Here is a 13,735-nt window from a genome sequence, read left to right on the forward strand (position 1 = left end):
TCCTACAAAACTGACAGCACAAACACAAAGTACTCTGTCACTTACTGGGGCTCCAGGAGAGCCACCCCTCCTCTGCCACCTCATGTCACCCACAGCCGTGACAGAGGGTCCCCAGAGCGTCCACGACACCAACACAGCTTCACATCACGAGGGTCCACAGGCAATCACTGGCCAGGTTCTGTCAGCACTGGGACAACACCGACCACGACGACAGCAAAACACCCCAAGAACACAACACCTGTGACAGCCACACAGCCAGGGTGACATCGGGTCACAGCGTCCTCATGGACACAGCTCAGCACCCCCTCACCTCCTAGCCACAGCCTGGGGAAGCCTCTGTGTCCACACTCCTCCAGGCCTTTACAGCTAAGGCAATTCCTTCAAACAACAGCAAGAATTCTGGGAAAAGCCTTTAAGATAACAGCCCCAAACAACAAACCAGGGCAAAAAGCCAGCGAGAACAGAGGTAGTGTGCGTGTCACCATTTTAAGGATTTTCCACAAGTGCCCTGTTTTAAATAGAGACTCGTGTTCTGTAAAAAAAAAGGTAATGAATAATTATTTTGAGTCTTTGAAACAGAATACTTCAGCATTTTAGATATAGATAGAGATACAAATATCCATCCATAACCACACACAAATCCACGTTATTACACTTGGCAAACAGTACTAGGAAGAGCATCCTGCAGGACAACAGGCAAGTCACACACCAAGTCCTCCTCTAAGCCATGCAACGCATTTTATTTCTCTTGTGCCCTTCACTGTGACCCATTGTGGTTTTTTCCTCCTCTTCTGGAGCACAACGAGGGGACGAGGAGGTGGCACCAAATGAGCTGCTGCAAGTCAGATGATAAAACAGCACTGATGCAATGAATAAATGCTGCAAAACCCCCAAAATCCAGCCCCCTCCTCCCTCTGCAAGGCATCAACTTTTGCCCATCCAAAGCGTGTTCTTCAAGTTCCCAGCCAGAGGCTTCACCCCCGGTTTAGAGGCACCGTTCACGCTCCTCAGCGGGGGCTCACAGAGCACGGAGCACTCGCTGGACACGGCCTCCTTGGAGTCCGTGATGGTGGACACGTCCACGTCACTCGACAGGTCCTCAGAGGACAGGTTAAGACATCCCAGCTTGGCGAGGGAATTGGATCTTTTCAGGGGTGAGGACACGGTGAGGCCGGCCAGGCGCAGCCTGGTCTCGATCTCCTGCGTGCGCTGCTTCACCAGCCCGGGCTTGCCCCGCACGCTGTGGATGCTGTCGCTGCTGGAGCTCCGTGTCAGGTTGGAGCTGCGGGAGGAGGAGGGGGTGTAGCAGATGGTCTTCAGGAAGTCCTTGGTGAAGCTGCTCGTGTGCTCCAGGCGGCACCCGGCCGGCGTGGAGGTTTTCTGGGAGATCCCCTCCAGGACGCGCTTCACCCCCAGCTTCTCCGCATCGTTCTCGACGTCCGCGGGCACCAGCGGGGCCGGTGTCAGGAGAGGCACGAGGCCGGGATGGGACAACAAGTCCTCGCTCTCCTCCACGATGCTGGAGTCGACCCTGCCCACCGAGGTGTCCGAGGGGAGGCTCTTGAGGCGCTCCAGCTCTTTGGTGTGCTTCCTGACCAATCCTGCTTTCTGCAGCTGGAGCAGCGACTCCTGGTGCTGCATCAGGTAACTGTTGGCGCTCGGCTTTTCCAAATCTTTGCTGAACAACAGGTACTTCAGGTCCTTGGTAGGTCTGGGGTCCTTTCTGGCCAGAGACTCTTCCCTCACCACCTCTGCGTGAAGGAGGCTCCTGTCACAGTGGGAGTTTCTCCTGGGCAGCAGAGTTTTTTCAGGAGTTTTTGGCGCATCTTTCCCTCTCTCCAAAAGGCCACAGTGCTGATCGAGTGACCTGCACGTGCCAACCTCCACAGTCCCGGCTCCTGGAGCCAGAGGGAGCGGAGCTTCGTTATGTTTAGTTCTGCCAGGCTCCTCGGGGAGCGCCCTGCTGGGCAGGTGTTCCATCAGGTGGGAGTGCAGGTGGGACAGGAGGGGGGGCTGGGTGCAGATGGTGCTGCTGCGCCGTGCGGCGCCGAGCCTCTCGCACTGCTCCCCGAAGGAGTCGGGGGCCAACCCCGCTGAGGAATACATGCAGTCCGTGCAGGACTGGTAGGAAGGCTTCACCTTGCTGAGGATCCCAAACACGGCATCGTGCTGCAGGAGAGAAAACAGGGACAGATCAACGAGCACGGAACAGACACCAGCACAGCCTACAAGGTGTGAGACAACCAAAGACATCTGGAAAAAAGTCCATTTCCAGCTCAGGTCCTGCAGCAGGAACTAAAGCCACGTGCTTTCCCAGCAGACAGTGTCTCCAAGGAATACCTACCATGCCAAGCGAGGGTCATGCAAGCAAGCTGCCCACAGCACTTTACAGGGCACTCACTGGGCACTCTCTGGCATCTACATCCACAGCTCGGGCAAGCAAAGCCCTGGTCAGAAGCGCCTCGAAAGGGGAGAAGCTCATCATGGAATGAAAGGCTTTATCCAAGTCAAATGAAACTGGGCTATGAGGATGAGAAGAGCAGTTTCACTTGCAGCAGAGCCAGCCATGCCAATCACCTCCATCTCACCTCCATACGCACCTCAAAATCCTCTGGGCAACTCCTTTTGCTGTTGTTGTTATTCAAGTTCTCCCTATTGAGCCTGCTCTCCTCCTTGTGCATGGACAAACGCCGCTTCCACTTTTCCATGGGATTTTCCTCCCTGACACCACCCTCTCCTGGCTCCCCAAGGACCATCCTTCCCTTCCTGGGGCTGAAGTCCAGTTTCTTCTTTGCCTCTTTCTCACAGAAGCCACCCAGCTCTGCCAGTGGCTCTGCTCTCTCCAGGGCCCTTCCCGTGTCCAGTGGCCTCCCCTGGGATGGTGCAGATGGAGGCTGTCCCACCAGGGTATCCCGCTCCAGCTGCTCCATGTGGAAGAAGCCCTCCCTGTCCCCGGGAATCTTGTTCTCCAGCAGCGTGTCTGAGAGGCGGCGGAAGCAGTAATCGAAGCCCACGGAGCCGTCGGAGCCAGCACGGTTGTCCAGGTAGGCTGACTGGGAAGGCATGTCCAGGTCAGCCAGGCGGTTTTCCAGGTCGATGTCCAAGCTCTCCAGTAAGAAATCTCCTGATCCCGTGGTGCCATCGGTGTTCTGGGGCAGGTTGCTCTCTGCCTGCTGCTTCCACAGTTTATTGTGGCGCTGCTTGCTGGGGAGAGGACAAGGACACGAGTGACTGCCCTGCAGGTTGCCCAGTGCCAGGAGCTTTCTTCCATCTCCACAGCCCCAAACCCAAGGGATGGGTCCAGACCTGAGATCCCACTTGGACAAACCACCTTCAGCATTGGGATTTTTTTTCCCCCACCTGTCCATTCCAGAGTAGTGCCCTGAGTGCAGCCATGGTGGGACCAGACCTTGGGAGACCCATCAGGGCATAGAAATCCCCTCAGACCACAATACCCCAAAATGACCCCTCTGCACGTCCCGTGGCACAGCTCCTGCTGAACCAGGGGACAGAGTTCTCTCCTCTATCCTTAGAAGATAAATACTACAACCCTTGCAGTGACAGAGCCCTGGGGTTGGCACAGAACCATGAACGCTTTGCCTCCGGAATGGCCCGAGCTCAGTTCTGCCTCATAAAACAAGAACAATGCTGTGCTGAGCAGCATTGGCTGCGGAGAAATCCAAACGTGCTTCCCAAGCATGGAGAAACCCCCATGAATTACACCAGAGCAGCTCTCCCAGCTAATTTCCATGCAGGGAGCCTGGCACAGGGAAGGTTCAGGAAAAGCACGAGTGGCTCAGGATTCTGCCTGTGCCCTTCTAAAGGGACCCTTCAGGCAACACCCCTCACACATCTGTGGGCATGACACCGACAGAGCCCCACGGAGATCCAGCAATCCTCTGTGATGTGATCCACAATCAGCTCCTTTCCTTCACCTCGATCCCAAGCCTTACCTGGCATCCAGAATGCCCTCGTACTCCAGCAGCTGCCGCATGAAGCCGGCGTTGGGCCGCGTGATGCTGCGCTTCTGCTTCACGTAATTGTAGGCCTTTTCCAGGGACCAGCCAAACTCCTTCATGGCGTAGGCAATGACGGTGGATGCGGAGCGGCTCACGCCCATCTTGCAGTGCACCAGGCACTTGGAGTGGTTCTTCCTGCAGGTGGACAAACAGGAGAGTAAATCCCATGTCAGTGATTATGGATGTGTTATGGCTTCACCAGAGGAGGGACAGCGCTCCCTGCTCTGCACACCCCACATCATGGCTCTGGAGGGGAGGAATGCTTGGGATCAGGAGGGCCAGGAGGAGAATCCCTCTCCAGAAAAGCTGGGAGTTGGACACAGGCAGCCTCATTCACTTCAGAGACCACCGTGAAGCTCCTGCGTCCATCCAAGTCTTTGGATACTGGGATCACTGGGAAAAGGCTGAGTGTAGAGGCCCAGCAGGGTTTGACAGGCTCTGTCTGCAGAGACAGTTGGGGCAGGTCCAACACAGACACGGCTGGAGCAGCTCCAGAACTTCTCTAGAAGAGGAAACATCCTCATTTCCTTTCAGAAGCAAAACAAAGTAGTAATAAAACTGCTGGGCTAGGAACAGGTTAACACCAGTGCAGGAAGGGACAGGGCACGAGGGAGCTCTAGGAACGCAGAACAATGATGCCAAGGCCCTGCAGTTCGCGTGGCTTCGTGAGGGCTCAGGATGAGACACAGAGAGCTGGGATGTGCCCTCCCCAGGGCCAGGTGTCCCAGCACTCACTTGGCCTTGTTGATGAAGTGATAAGCCTCGTTCCAGTGTGCCAGCAGGTCCGTGGTCTCCTCGTCGTACACCCGGATGTTGTGATACGCAAACAGGCCTGGGAAGAAGTTGTCGATTTCCCGGGTGACGTTCAGGATGTAATCAATGCTGTGGGCACCAGGAAAGACACCCTGAGCTGCCACGGTCATCAAACAGGCACTGAGGGACACTGTGAATCCATGGAATCCAACCCAACAGAGCTGTATGTTTTTACCTACAGCCCTAATCCTAAACTCCCCTACAGCTGGTGACACAGGGCATGCAGGAGGCCCTTCTGCCACCTCTCACTGCCAGCACATCCCAAGCGTCCAAGCACCCTGGGCACAGGAGGGAGATTATTTTATCCCATTTATTGTCTCTGAGTCTGTGTAACCCAACCAGGAGCTCCTTGCTGTGCCACGTAGCTCTAGGGATGCAGAAAGAAGTGAATCATCTGGGAACATAACCCAGGAATCACCATCTCCAGCTGCAGGTTTTAGCTGCAATCCCATCCCTTCCCCTTCTTTCTGACCAAAACCATGAGAGTCACATGCTATCTCTTGACTCCTGCCAAATATCACAGCAGGAATAACAATGTACCTGAGAATGAATATCCAGATTGATTTACCATCTCCTATCACTGAGAAAAATCAAGGACACAGGATATTTGTCTCAGAATTTGTCCCGCTTTGCCTTTGGATGCTGCATATCCCAATGCAAGACATAATCATTAACACCCTGCTTGATTTCCTTGTCCCAAGATGTGCAGACATCTGCTTCCAAGGACTTCAAATGAAACATTTTCAGCTGTGCTAAAATTGTGAAGAATTTCTGTTCCTCACATCAAGGTTAGTGCAGGCCTTGAGTTGGTGCAGCAAATATTTATAGGCAGAATTCTCCCTGATCCAGAAAGTGTGGCAGGGAATGGAGCCAAGCAGCACCGTGGGGATGGGAGAGACACCTGAAGCTGCCTGTCCAGGCAGGTGAGGAGGAGTTTGCTCATCCACAGGCAGCTCTGCTCCATCTGAATGGAGATTTTTCCTTAGTGCTGCAACCTTTGCTCCTCTGCAGCCTGCAGGAATTCACACCTGGCACAGTACTGGGAAAACTGGGGGATGGAGATCCTCCATGATGGATCTCATGAATTACAAGTTTTGTTATTTTCACTCTGTGCTGGTAATAAAAGTGATGTTGGAGAGACTTATTCACAGAGCTGCTGGTGGGAAGTTACCCCATGGCTGAGAATGGCCTCCAAATCTTCTCTAGAGCCTACAAATGTCTTCTCCAGAGTCCTGGGGGAATTGCAGGCACACAGTGGAGGGTTTGGGGCCTGGGAGGAGCAGTACTCACCCCGAGCCCTGCAGCTCCTCCAGGTTGGAAGCGTTCCACTCGGAGCCCTGCAAGAGCCACAAACACACATTTTTCCAAGGGACCCCAAAGCAGCCCTTCTCCCTAAGGCTCTGCAACCCCCCAGCCCCAGCCATCCTCCTGAGCTGACTGGAATGTTGGGAGCAGCCTCTGAGACAGGAATAGGGCATTGATGTCCTGTCCTGAGAAGACAGGGACCTGCTGGAGGAGGGGCCAGGGCACAGCTCACACACAGAGTTAGTTCTAGGCCAGGGTGTGACTGAGCTCATCCCAAATCACTGCCCCTGGCCACTCTGGATTTTTAAGCACAGGCAGAAATAGCTCAGGGAAATAAAGTGAATACACCTGTGATCCCAGTCATGCCACAAATGAGAAGTGAGGCAAATCCTGAAAGCTCTGGGGGTGGCTGCACCTTGGATTCTTCCCAATCCTTCACAAGAAAAAGATCTGTTAAAAATCAGGTTTTTCCCCTGAAACATGAGCACTTCCTCTGACTCTCTAGAACAACAACAAAAAGACCCAACAGGCACAAACTGCAGGCACAAACTGTTCATCTCTGGGAGGTCTTTGTTCCAGAGGCAGAGCCTGGTTTTGCCTGGAGTACCATCTAGTGGCAAAGGATTGGACACAGCACAGCAGAGCTCTCCTGGAGCTCCTGACACTCACCAGGTACAAATGATCAAAAATCAGGGATGGTTTGTCCATCTGACCCAGGATCAGCAGCATTTCATTGTCTATAAATTCCTTGAATTCCTTCAAGTTGCAGTTCATGTGTTTCTCCAGCTCATTTCGGATCTGCAGAGCAAACACAAAGGATGGCACTGGAATATTGGTGTCCAACAGAAACATTTGTGGGCACTTCCCTGCAGAACACTTCACTTTTTCATTATAAACAGCAACAGGGACTCAGCCTTCCTGGGAGACCAGGAATTTCAGTATGTGGCATCTCTCCAATGATCCCAGAATGGTTTATGTGGGAAGGAACCTTAAAGCTGATCTCATTCCACACCTTCCACTGTCCCAGGTTGATCCAAGACCCATCCACCCTGCCCTCAGACACTTCCAGGGATTCCAGCTTCTCCAGGAATTCCATCCCAGACCCTCACCAGGAAGGATTCCTTCCCAATATCCCATCTATTCCTGCCATCTTGTACTTAAAACTACTGTGCCTTGCCCTGGCATCCTGGTATTCTAAATCCCCAAACTAAGAAGCTGTAAATAAAGCCTCAGATACAACATCTGAGGAAAAAAAATATTTTGGGATAGCTACTTCTTAGAAATAATAATTTGAGAGATAAAAACAAGAGCTTGTCTGCAACAGGAGTGAGGAACATGTTCACAGACAGACACATTCTCAGCTTCCTCCTACCACTTACATGCTAATAACCTCCCTCAAAAACCAAACACCCACCCCAAAAAGAACCATTCCCACTCTGATCACGTCTGCACTGTGGGTGGATGGATCACACCAGCCTGGGGGATGGATCCAAACGAGCTCTAACCTTGATTTTTGATTTTCCATCTATAAACTCACCAGCAAAATGCTGTCTGCAAGGTCCTCTGACATTTGTCCAGATAAAAAAAAAAAAAAAAAAGGAAATAAAACCTTAAAATGTAACTTGAAAGCCACCCAGTTGTTACCGAGCTCCTGAAAGACAGTTCTGAAACTGAGATTATCCTGATTTCTCAGGAGGAAGGTGCAGCAAAGCCAGAGCAGAGCCTAAGAGTGAGAATTTTTTTAAATTTACCTCCTTGGAAGTCACATTTTCCAGGTCTTTGCTGGTCATGATGCTCCGGAGCTTGGCTTTAATGAGCCGCTCGGTTCGTTCCCTTTCTGTCGGCCTGGGAAGGAACAGGAATAGGAGAGGATGATTCCAGGCTGGCAGCAGGTGCACAGCACTGAGGGGAAAGGCTTGTGTTAAAGGGAATTTTTATGAGAATCATGGAGAAGAATAAAAAAAAAGTAGCAGCTTGTTGGTGCTCATACACTGTATCACAAACTGAAGTTTCAGGTCTGGCTATTTCACACAAATTCTCTTTTGTTGCAGAAATGAACCAGGCCAGGAAGAACAGGGAGAAGGGGAGATTTCCTTCATGGGCCAGGCAAACTTTTCCAAATAAAAAAAAATAAAACATTGCACTAACTTGTCAACAAAGAGGGCTGGGGAGTCGGGCCGGGTGGACTCCAGGTCCTGCATGGCGTTCCACTCGTTGATGCAGCTCTGGTCTGAGCTGATGCAGCTCTCGTAGTAGGTGGCCCACACCAGGGCCACCCCCCCTGGGAAGTAGTTGTACCTCCTGGCAACTTCACAGGCTTTGTGGAGGATCTGTAAAGCAGACCTGCAGGATGGGAGAAGAGATTTGGGCAGCTGTGAGCAAACAAAGCAGGAGCTGAGAGGATTTCACAGAGGAGAAGTGATTTTCAGCATTAGTTGTTGCAGTTTGCTCTTTGAAAGTAGGAAATTTATGGTGTCAGAGCTCAAAGAGGCACAAACTGCACCTTGGGGGCTTCTCACAGCAGGGTTGAGGGAGGGGCTGAGATCTCCTAATTAATAGGGAAGAAAGAGGCACAACTTGCTCTGGGATCTAATCATTAACCAATTCGTACAGCCAAAGGAAGATAAAGAACAGGGACAATTTTCCAGCCACCTCCAGCAAGGAGCCTGATGCATATTTACCAGCATTCCTGGCCCCTGACAGGCTCCAGGGACAAGGCCCAGATTGGGTAATTTGTTTTTGCAAATCCTAACATTACTTTTTCCTTCCTTCCCTCCATAATTTTTCCTTTCTTTAAAGCTCCACTCTGAAGCTGTTGTACCGAACACATCAACCACATCCAAGGCTGGCAACAGGAGGGGCCAATTCAAAACTGACAGGAACAGGAGTTTAATTTGTTTCTGTACCAAACCATCTCTAGCACAACATCCTTCTCCACACCTGTATCTCTTCCCTAGGAGATGCTGCAGGGACAGGGATCTCTCCAGGCTCCAAGGGGAGACAGGCAGAGGGAGATGCAGTTCCATGTGGAGCAGCCTCTTCAGGGAGGAATTTGCTGGCTCAGCCACCTCTGCTTCAGGGGTTTGGAATGCCTGCACAGGGGAGGGGTGGCAGGAGCTGGAAGGTGAATGGGCACCTGGGGCTGCAGGAACCCCAGGAATGGGGCAGGACACAGGGAATGCCACAGGCTGGCAATGGGCCCTGAATCTCCTCTGTCAGCCAGTAAGAAGCATGCAGAGAGGAAATTCTTGGTTTGCAGCTCCAGGAATTTGAGCTCATCTTTCATATTTCTTCATCTCCCTGGTGCCACTTTCCCCATGCTGAAGGATACAGAGCTGCTCTGAACTGAAGCAGCAGATCCTGGTTTAAAAGCAGGATTCCCACAGCCCCTCTGCTGACACAGGGATGCAGATCTCTGCTGCAGCTCACTAAATACCCATTGTGGAGAAGGCTAAAATGCAGCTGTTTGGTTTTTTACTTTTAATTTACTGACAGAAAGAAGAGTCTCTCCCTGAGCCCAGCCCCTCACATACCACATAGCTTGCACTGACACAGGTTTGAAGATGTGCATCCTCCCTGCAGTGCTCACGCTGAAGCCACTGATGGAGAGAGGGAAAATCGAGTCAAAAACTGCTTTTCTCTGCACCCCAACCTGCTCCCTACAAACAGCTACTGCACTGGGGCACTCGTAGGCCAAAAAGAATCAGGATGAGAATTTCTCTCACTGATTTTCCAACCTCCCAAGTAAGAATGGCAAGAGGCTGCCAGGAATGGGAGCTCCAGTCCTCAGTGGGGTTTCAGAGCATTCCCTGGAACCACGGGAGCAGTGTGAGGGCAGCAAGACAAGAACTCACTGTTTGAATAAGAGGACTCTGCAGCCATGAATCCAAAATGGGCACTTCATTTGCAAGGTGATGGAGAATCTCTCCTAGAGCAGCCCCCAGGTAGGGAAGGACATTCACATTTATCCTTTTAATGTGGTTTCTTACCCATCCCCATCCAGATGGATTTTAGTATCACTCCACAGGCGAAGAACCATTCCTATAGTGCAGCTTTTACTGGAAGAGAGATGGAGAGACAGGAAGTTAAATACAGGCCATGATGTGGTCATGCCAATAGCCTAAATTATTAATACTCTTTAATTTTTAAAATCCTCAAGCCTTGCTCTAGTAATCCCTTGTAATATTTTAGGCTATCAAATAAAACCAGAAGCTGGAGTCTAAAGGTCTGACAAGGTGATAACTCCTGGTGATTGCTCCATGAGATCACTCTAACAGGTGGAACAGATGAAAATGGATTTTAGGGGTTTATCTGACCCAAAAAAACCACTTCCAGTTCAGACAGGCAATCTGGCAAGAAAAGTCTGCTATAATAAAGGCCAGGAACTTCCAGCCATAAATAATTAAACTACTGAGATATCCAGGTTTTAAAGGAAGTTGGGATGCAGACAGCAACACAAATCCATCCTTCCTCCTGCCTCACATCAGTAATCACCAGGAACAAATTAATGCAAGGTTGTTTCAGAGTGGAGGTGACATGGCAAACTTCCCCTGCTGTGGCACACCAAGAGAATGCCACGTGGGAACTTCAGAGCAGAACAGAGGCAGTATCAAAGCCAATGGCAATAATCTGATGAGGAAGGCATGGCTGGGAGCTTCCCTAAAGATCCCTCTACTGTACAAAGCCTCCCATTCCCACTTTCCTGGAGAAACCACCACTAAGGTTTTCCAGAGTGAAACAAAACTCACAGAGGCTGCACCACAAGGACAGGGCAGTTTGTTAAATCCTGGGAGAACACACACAACAGCCTGGCAGCTCCAGCCTCTGACTCCAGCTCTGCCAAACCAGCCCCTTCTCCCTGAGCCAAGAGCTTTTCTGCCTTGGTTTACTCACCAGAACTGGAATAATCTCAGAGGGGCTGCGATAACAAAATATTTCACTTGCTTTTCCAAATACTGTGTGCTCTTATCAGTCAGACAAAAGGAACAGCTCGTTGCTGACACGGTTGTTTGTTGGTTTTGGATCTACTTCTGCAGTATTGTTTTTTGACGTTATTTGGCAACAAAGCTACTCCCCAAAAGCAGCTCCATTGCATCATTCCATCAACACACTGGAGTCTGGGGGAAGAGAATGAGTTCCACTTCTGCAAAAGTGTCTGCAAGAGCATTTTGCAGGGAGCAGGCAGCAAACTCCCACTGGTGAGGTGGATGCCATGGCCTTTGATTCCACAGAGACCAAAAACTGCCATGAATAAAAACATCCGAAAACTCAGCCCCGTGTCCTCTCTCTCACTGGAATCTGCAGGTGCAGGTAACCCGAGTGCTCGGGGACAGTTTTGTGCTGCCAGAGAGCCCATCCTGCCTGGCTGACAGCTCAGACCTACCTCTCCTTGCTGGAGAAGTCCACTCCCAGCAGGATGTTCTCCTCGGTGTCCTGCCTCCCGCTGCTGTACACCACCACCATGTAGCGCACGCGGTCGGTCCACACGCTCTCCAAACGCACGGCCTGCAAACCACCTCTGCCTCATTAGTGCTGCCACTGCTGCACCAGGCTTTGAAAGCTCTGATTGTGCCCAAAAGCTTTATTTAGTGCAGTGTGGAAGATATAGCAAGGCTTGTTGCCATTTTGGTGAGGGGAAGATTAGCTGAGATTACCCGCTCCAGTTTGGGGAAATATTACAAAAAGTAACCCAAAGGTTGGTTCTGAAGTTTCAAGCAGGAAGTGTAAAAATATTGATCATGCACTGTGCTGAAAACAGGCAGGCTCAGAGGATTCTCCCACTCCCAAACCTTCACTGAAATAGCTCAGTCCTGCAGGAGGCACAACTGACATCAACTTCTCTGCAGAGAAGTGACTTTTACAGCAGATTCTTATCTGCATATTTCTTCAAAAGAAAGCCCAGCCCAGCTGATGCAATTTCAAGGCTGACTTAAAAGTGTCCAAGAGAATCAGCAAGGTCCTGTCTCTCCTCATGTATTAGTGTTTGTCAGCTGGATGGAAAATTAAATCTAACAGAACAACACATTTCAGGCAGAGCAGTTCCCTGACCCAACTTACACCTGGATATAAGGACCAGGGCAAAAGGAGTGGTCAGGAAAATGGGGTAGGGCTGGAAACCAGCACAAAGTTAAGGCAGCTCTGAAATCCAGGATTTGCTAAAGCTTTTCCTGCTCCTCTATAGGTCTGTTGCAAACACTTCCAAGAGAAAAGAGAGCAGGAAAATGCACCTGTCCTTACCAGTTTGATCCTGTCCTCGCAGCGCAGGAGGTTGATCATCACCTGGAGGTGCTGGGGCAAGTCACCTGCACAGAAAGCAGAGCAGTCATCAGAAAGGAGCTCTTGCTGCACTAGGAATCAGCAGAATCTTGACCTTCAAAGAAATTGGATGTTTCTAATTCAAAAAATACTAATTAAGGGAGGTCAATTAATTTTGTTGTCCCAGAGAGCACTAAGAGCCATGAGATTCTTGGATGGGCATTCCCTGGGTGGGTGAGAACCCAACCTTACAGTACTTGGCAGCCACCAAATCAACTGAAACCACCTGTGCCTGGCACAAGTGAGGATTCTTTTCCTGTCACAGCACTCTAGAGAGGACAGAAAGGTTTGGCCATGAGAACATGTGAGGAAGAAGAGGAAAAACTCTAATTAAAAAAACAGGAACAAAGGAGCAAAGAACAACTTTGAGCTGTGAATCACCCCCAGCATGGTGGGATCAGCCTCTACAGAGGGTGCTGCCTGGTTTGGATGATGGAACCCTTCTGCCTCCAGGTTCTGCTCATGCACTAAGCCCCTTCAGCTCTAGGCCTGTGAGTACATTTCTGTTTGGGGAAAGCAGACGAAAGGAACAAGGAATCTACAGGAAAACAAACCAAGTTCCCATCTAATAACTCAGTAATGCACTCATAACTTTCCATGTGAGATAAAATTCCTTCCGTAGGCTGTTTGCTGGGTATGTGGAATTGCTGACAGTTAAAGAAACCCAAAGCCAAGCTTGGCATTCAAACACCCCCTTTGTGCTGGAGTGTTTGCTAAGCAGCACCACACAGTACCACACTGTGCCTTTCCCACAGGCTCCTGCTCTCAAAATGTCCCAAAATCCCAGTTCTTCTTGCCCAGTACCCACCTATTCCCAAACTGCCAAAGGCAGAGGATATAAAACACTGGGGAAGCAGAATCGACTTCCCTGGACATCCTTATCTGCATCCAAATCTGTATGTACACTCACCACACCACTCCCTGCCATTTCTTCCCACCAGCTGGCAACTGGAAGGGACTGGGGGAAGCAGGACAGTCTGTTCTTAAACCATGATAAACTCCAAGAGACTGGCGTGAGCTGACAGGAAAGGGGGTTTTCCTGAAATCAGGATATGAGGAGCTAACAAATATGCATTTATCCAGACACCCAAATCCTGATCAAACATCCCTTACTCTGACCACCAACAGGAAGTTTCAAAGCAAAAAGTCCCAAGCTTCAGATTACTGGAGTCTGGGAGAGCCCCTGGAGAAATGTCCAGGACATCCACAAGTGCCCAAGGGGTGCTGAGCTCTGTGACTCAGCCCTGCCACTTTTCCTCCCAACAGGCCAAAGGTTAGGCAAA

General features: G+C 50.6%; 1 protein-coding gene across 3 annotated transcripts in view; it reads right to left on the reverse strand.

Annotated features, from left to right (window-relative positions):
- Positions 1-530: 530 nt before the first annotated feature.
- The window catches only part of SSH1 (slingshot protein phosphatase 1), a 30,859-nt gene continuing 17,654 nt past the window's right edge, over positions 531-13,735 (reverse strand). For 2 of the 3 annotated variants that reach the window (XM_062504683.1, XM_062504685.1), the window contains 12 exons: positions 12,375-12,439; positions 11,521-11,642; positions 10,127-10,195; positions 9,671-9,736; positions 8,286-8,480; positions 7,889-7,982; positions 6,807-6,935; positions 6,123-6,169; positions 4,755-4,901; positions 3,954-4,154; positions 2,601-3,204; positions 531-2,169 (listed from right to left, as the gene is read on the reverse strand). In XM_062504683.1, the coding sequence (XP_062360667.1) occupies positions 925-2,169; positions 2,601-3,204; positions 3,954-4,154; positions 4,755-4,901; positions 6,123-6,169; positions 6,807-6,935; positions 7,889-7,982; positions 8,286-8,480; positions 9,671-9,736; positions 10,127-10,195; positions 11,521-11,642; positions 12,375-12,439 (2,984 nt within the window). In that variant the 3' untranslated portion in view covers positions 531-924. The other variant, XM_062504686.1, reaches the window with a different exon arrangement.

The sequence above is a fragment of the Cinclus cinclus genome, chromosome 17 (assembly GCF_963662255.1).
Source record: "Cinclus cinclus chromosome 17, bCinCin1.1, whole genome shotgun sequence".
NCBI classification, from domain to species: domain Eukaryota; kingdom Metazoa; phylum Chordata; class Aves; order Passeriformes; family Cinclidae; genus Cinclus; species Cinclus cinclus.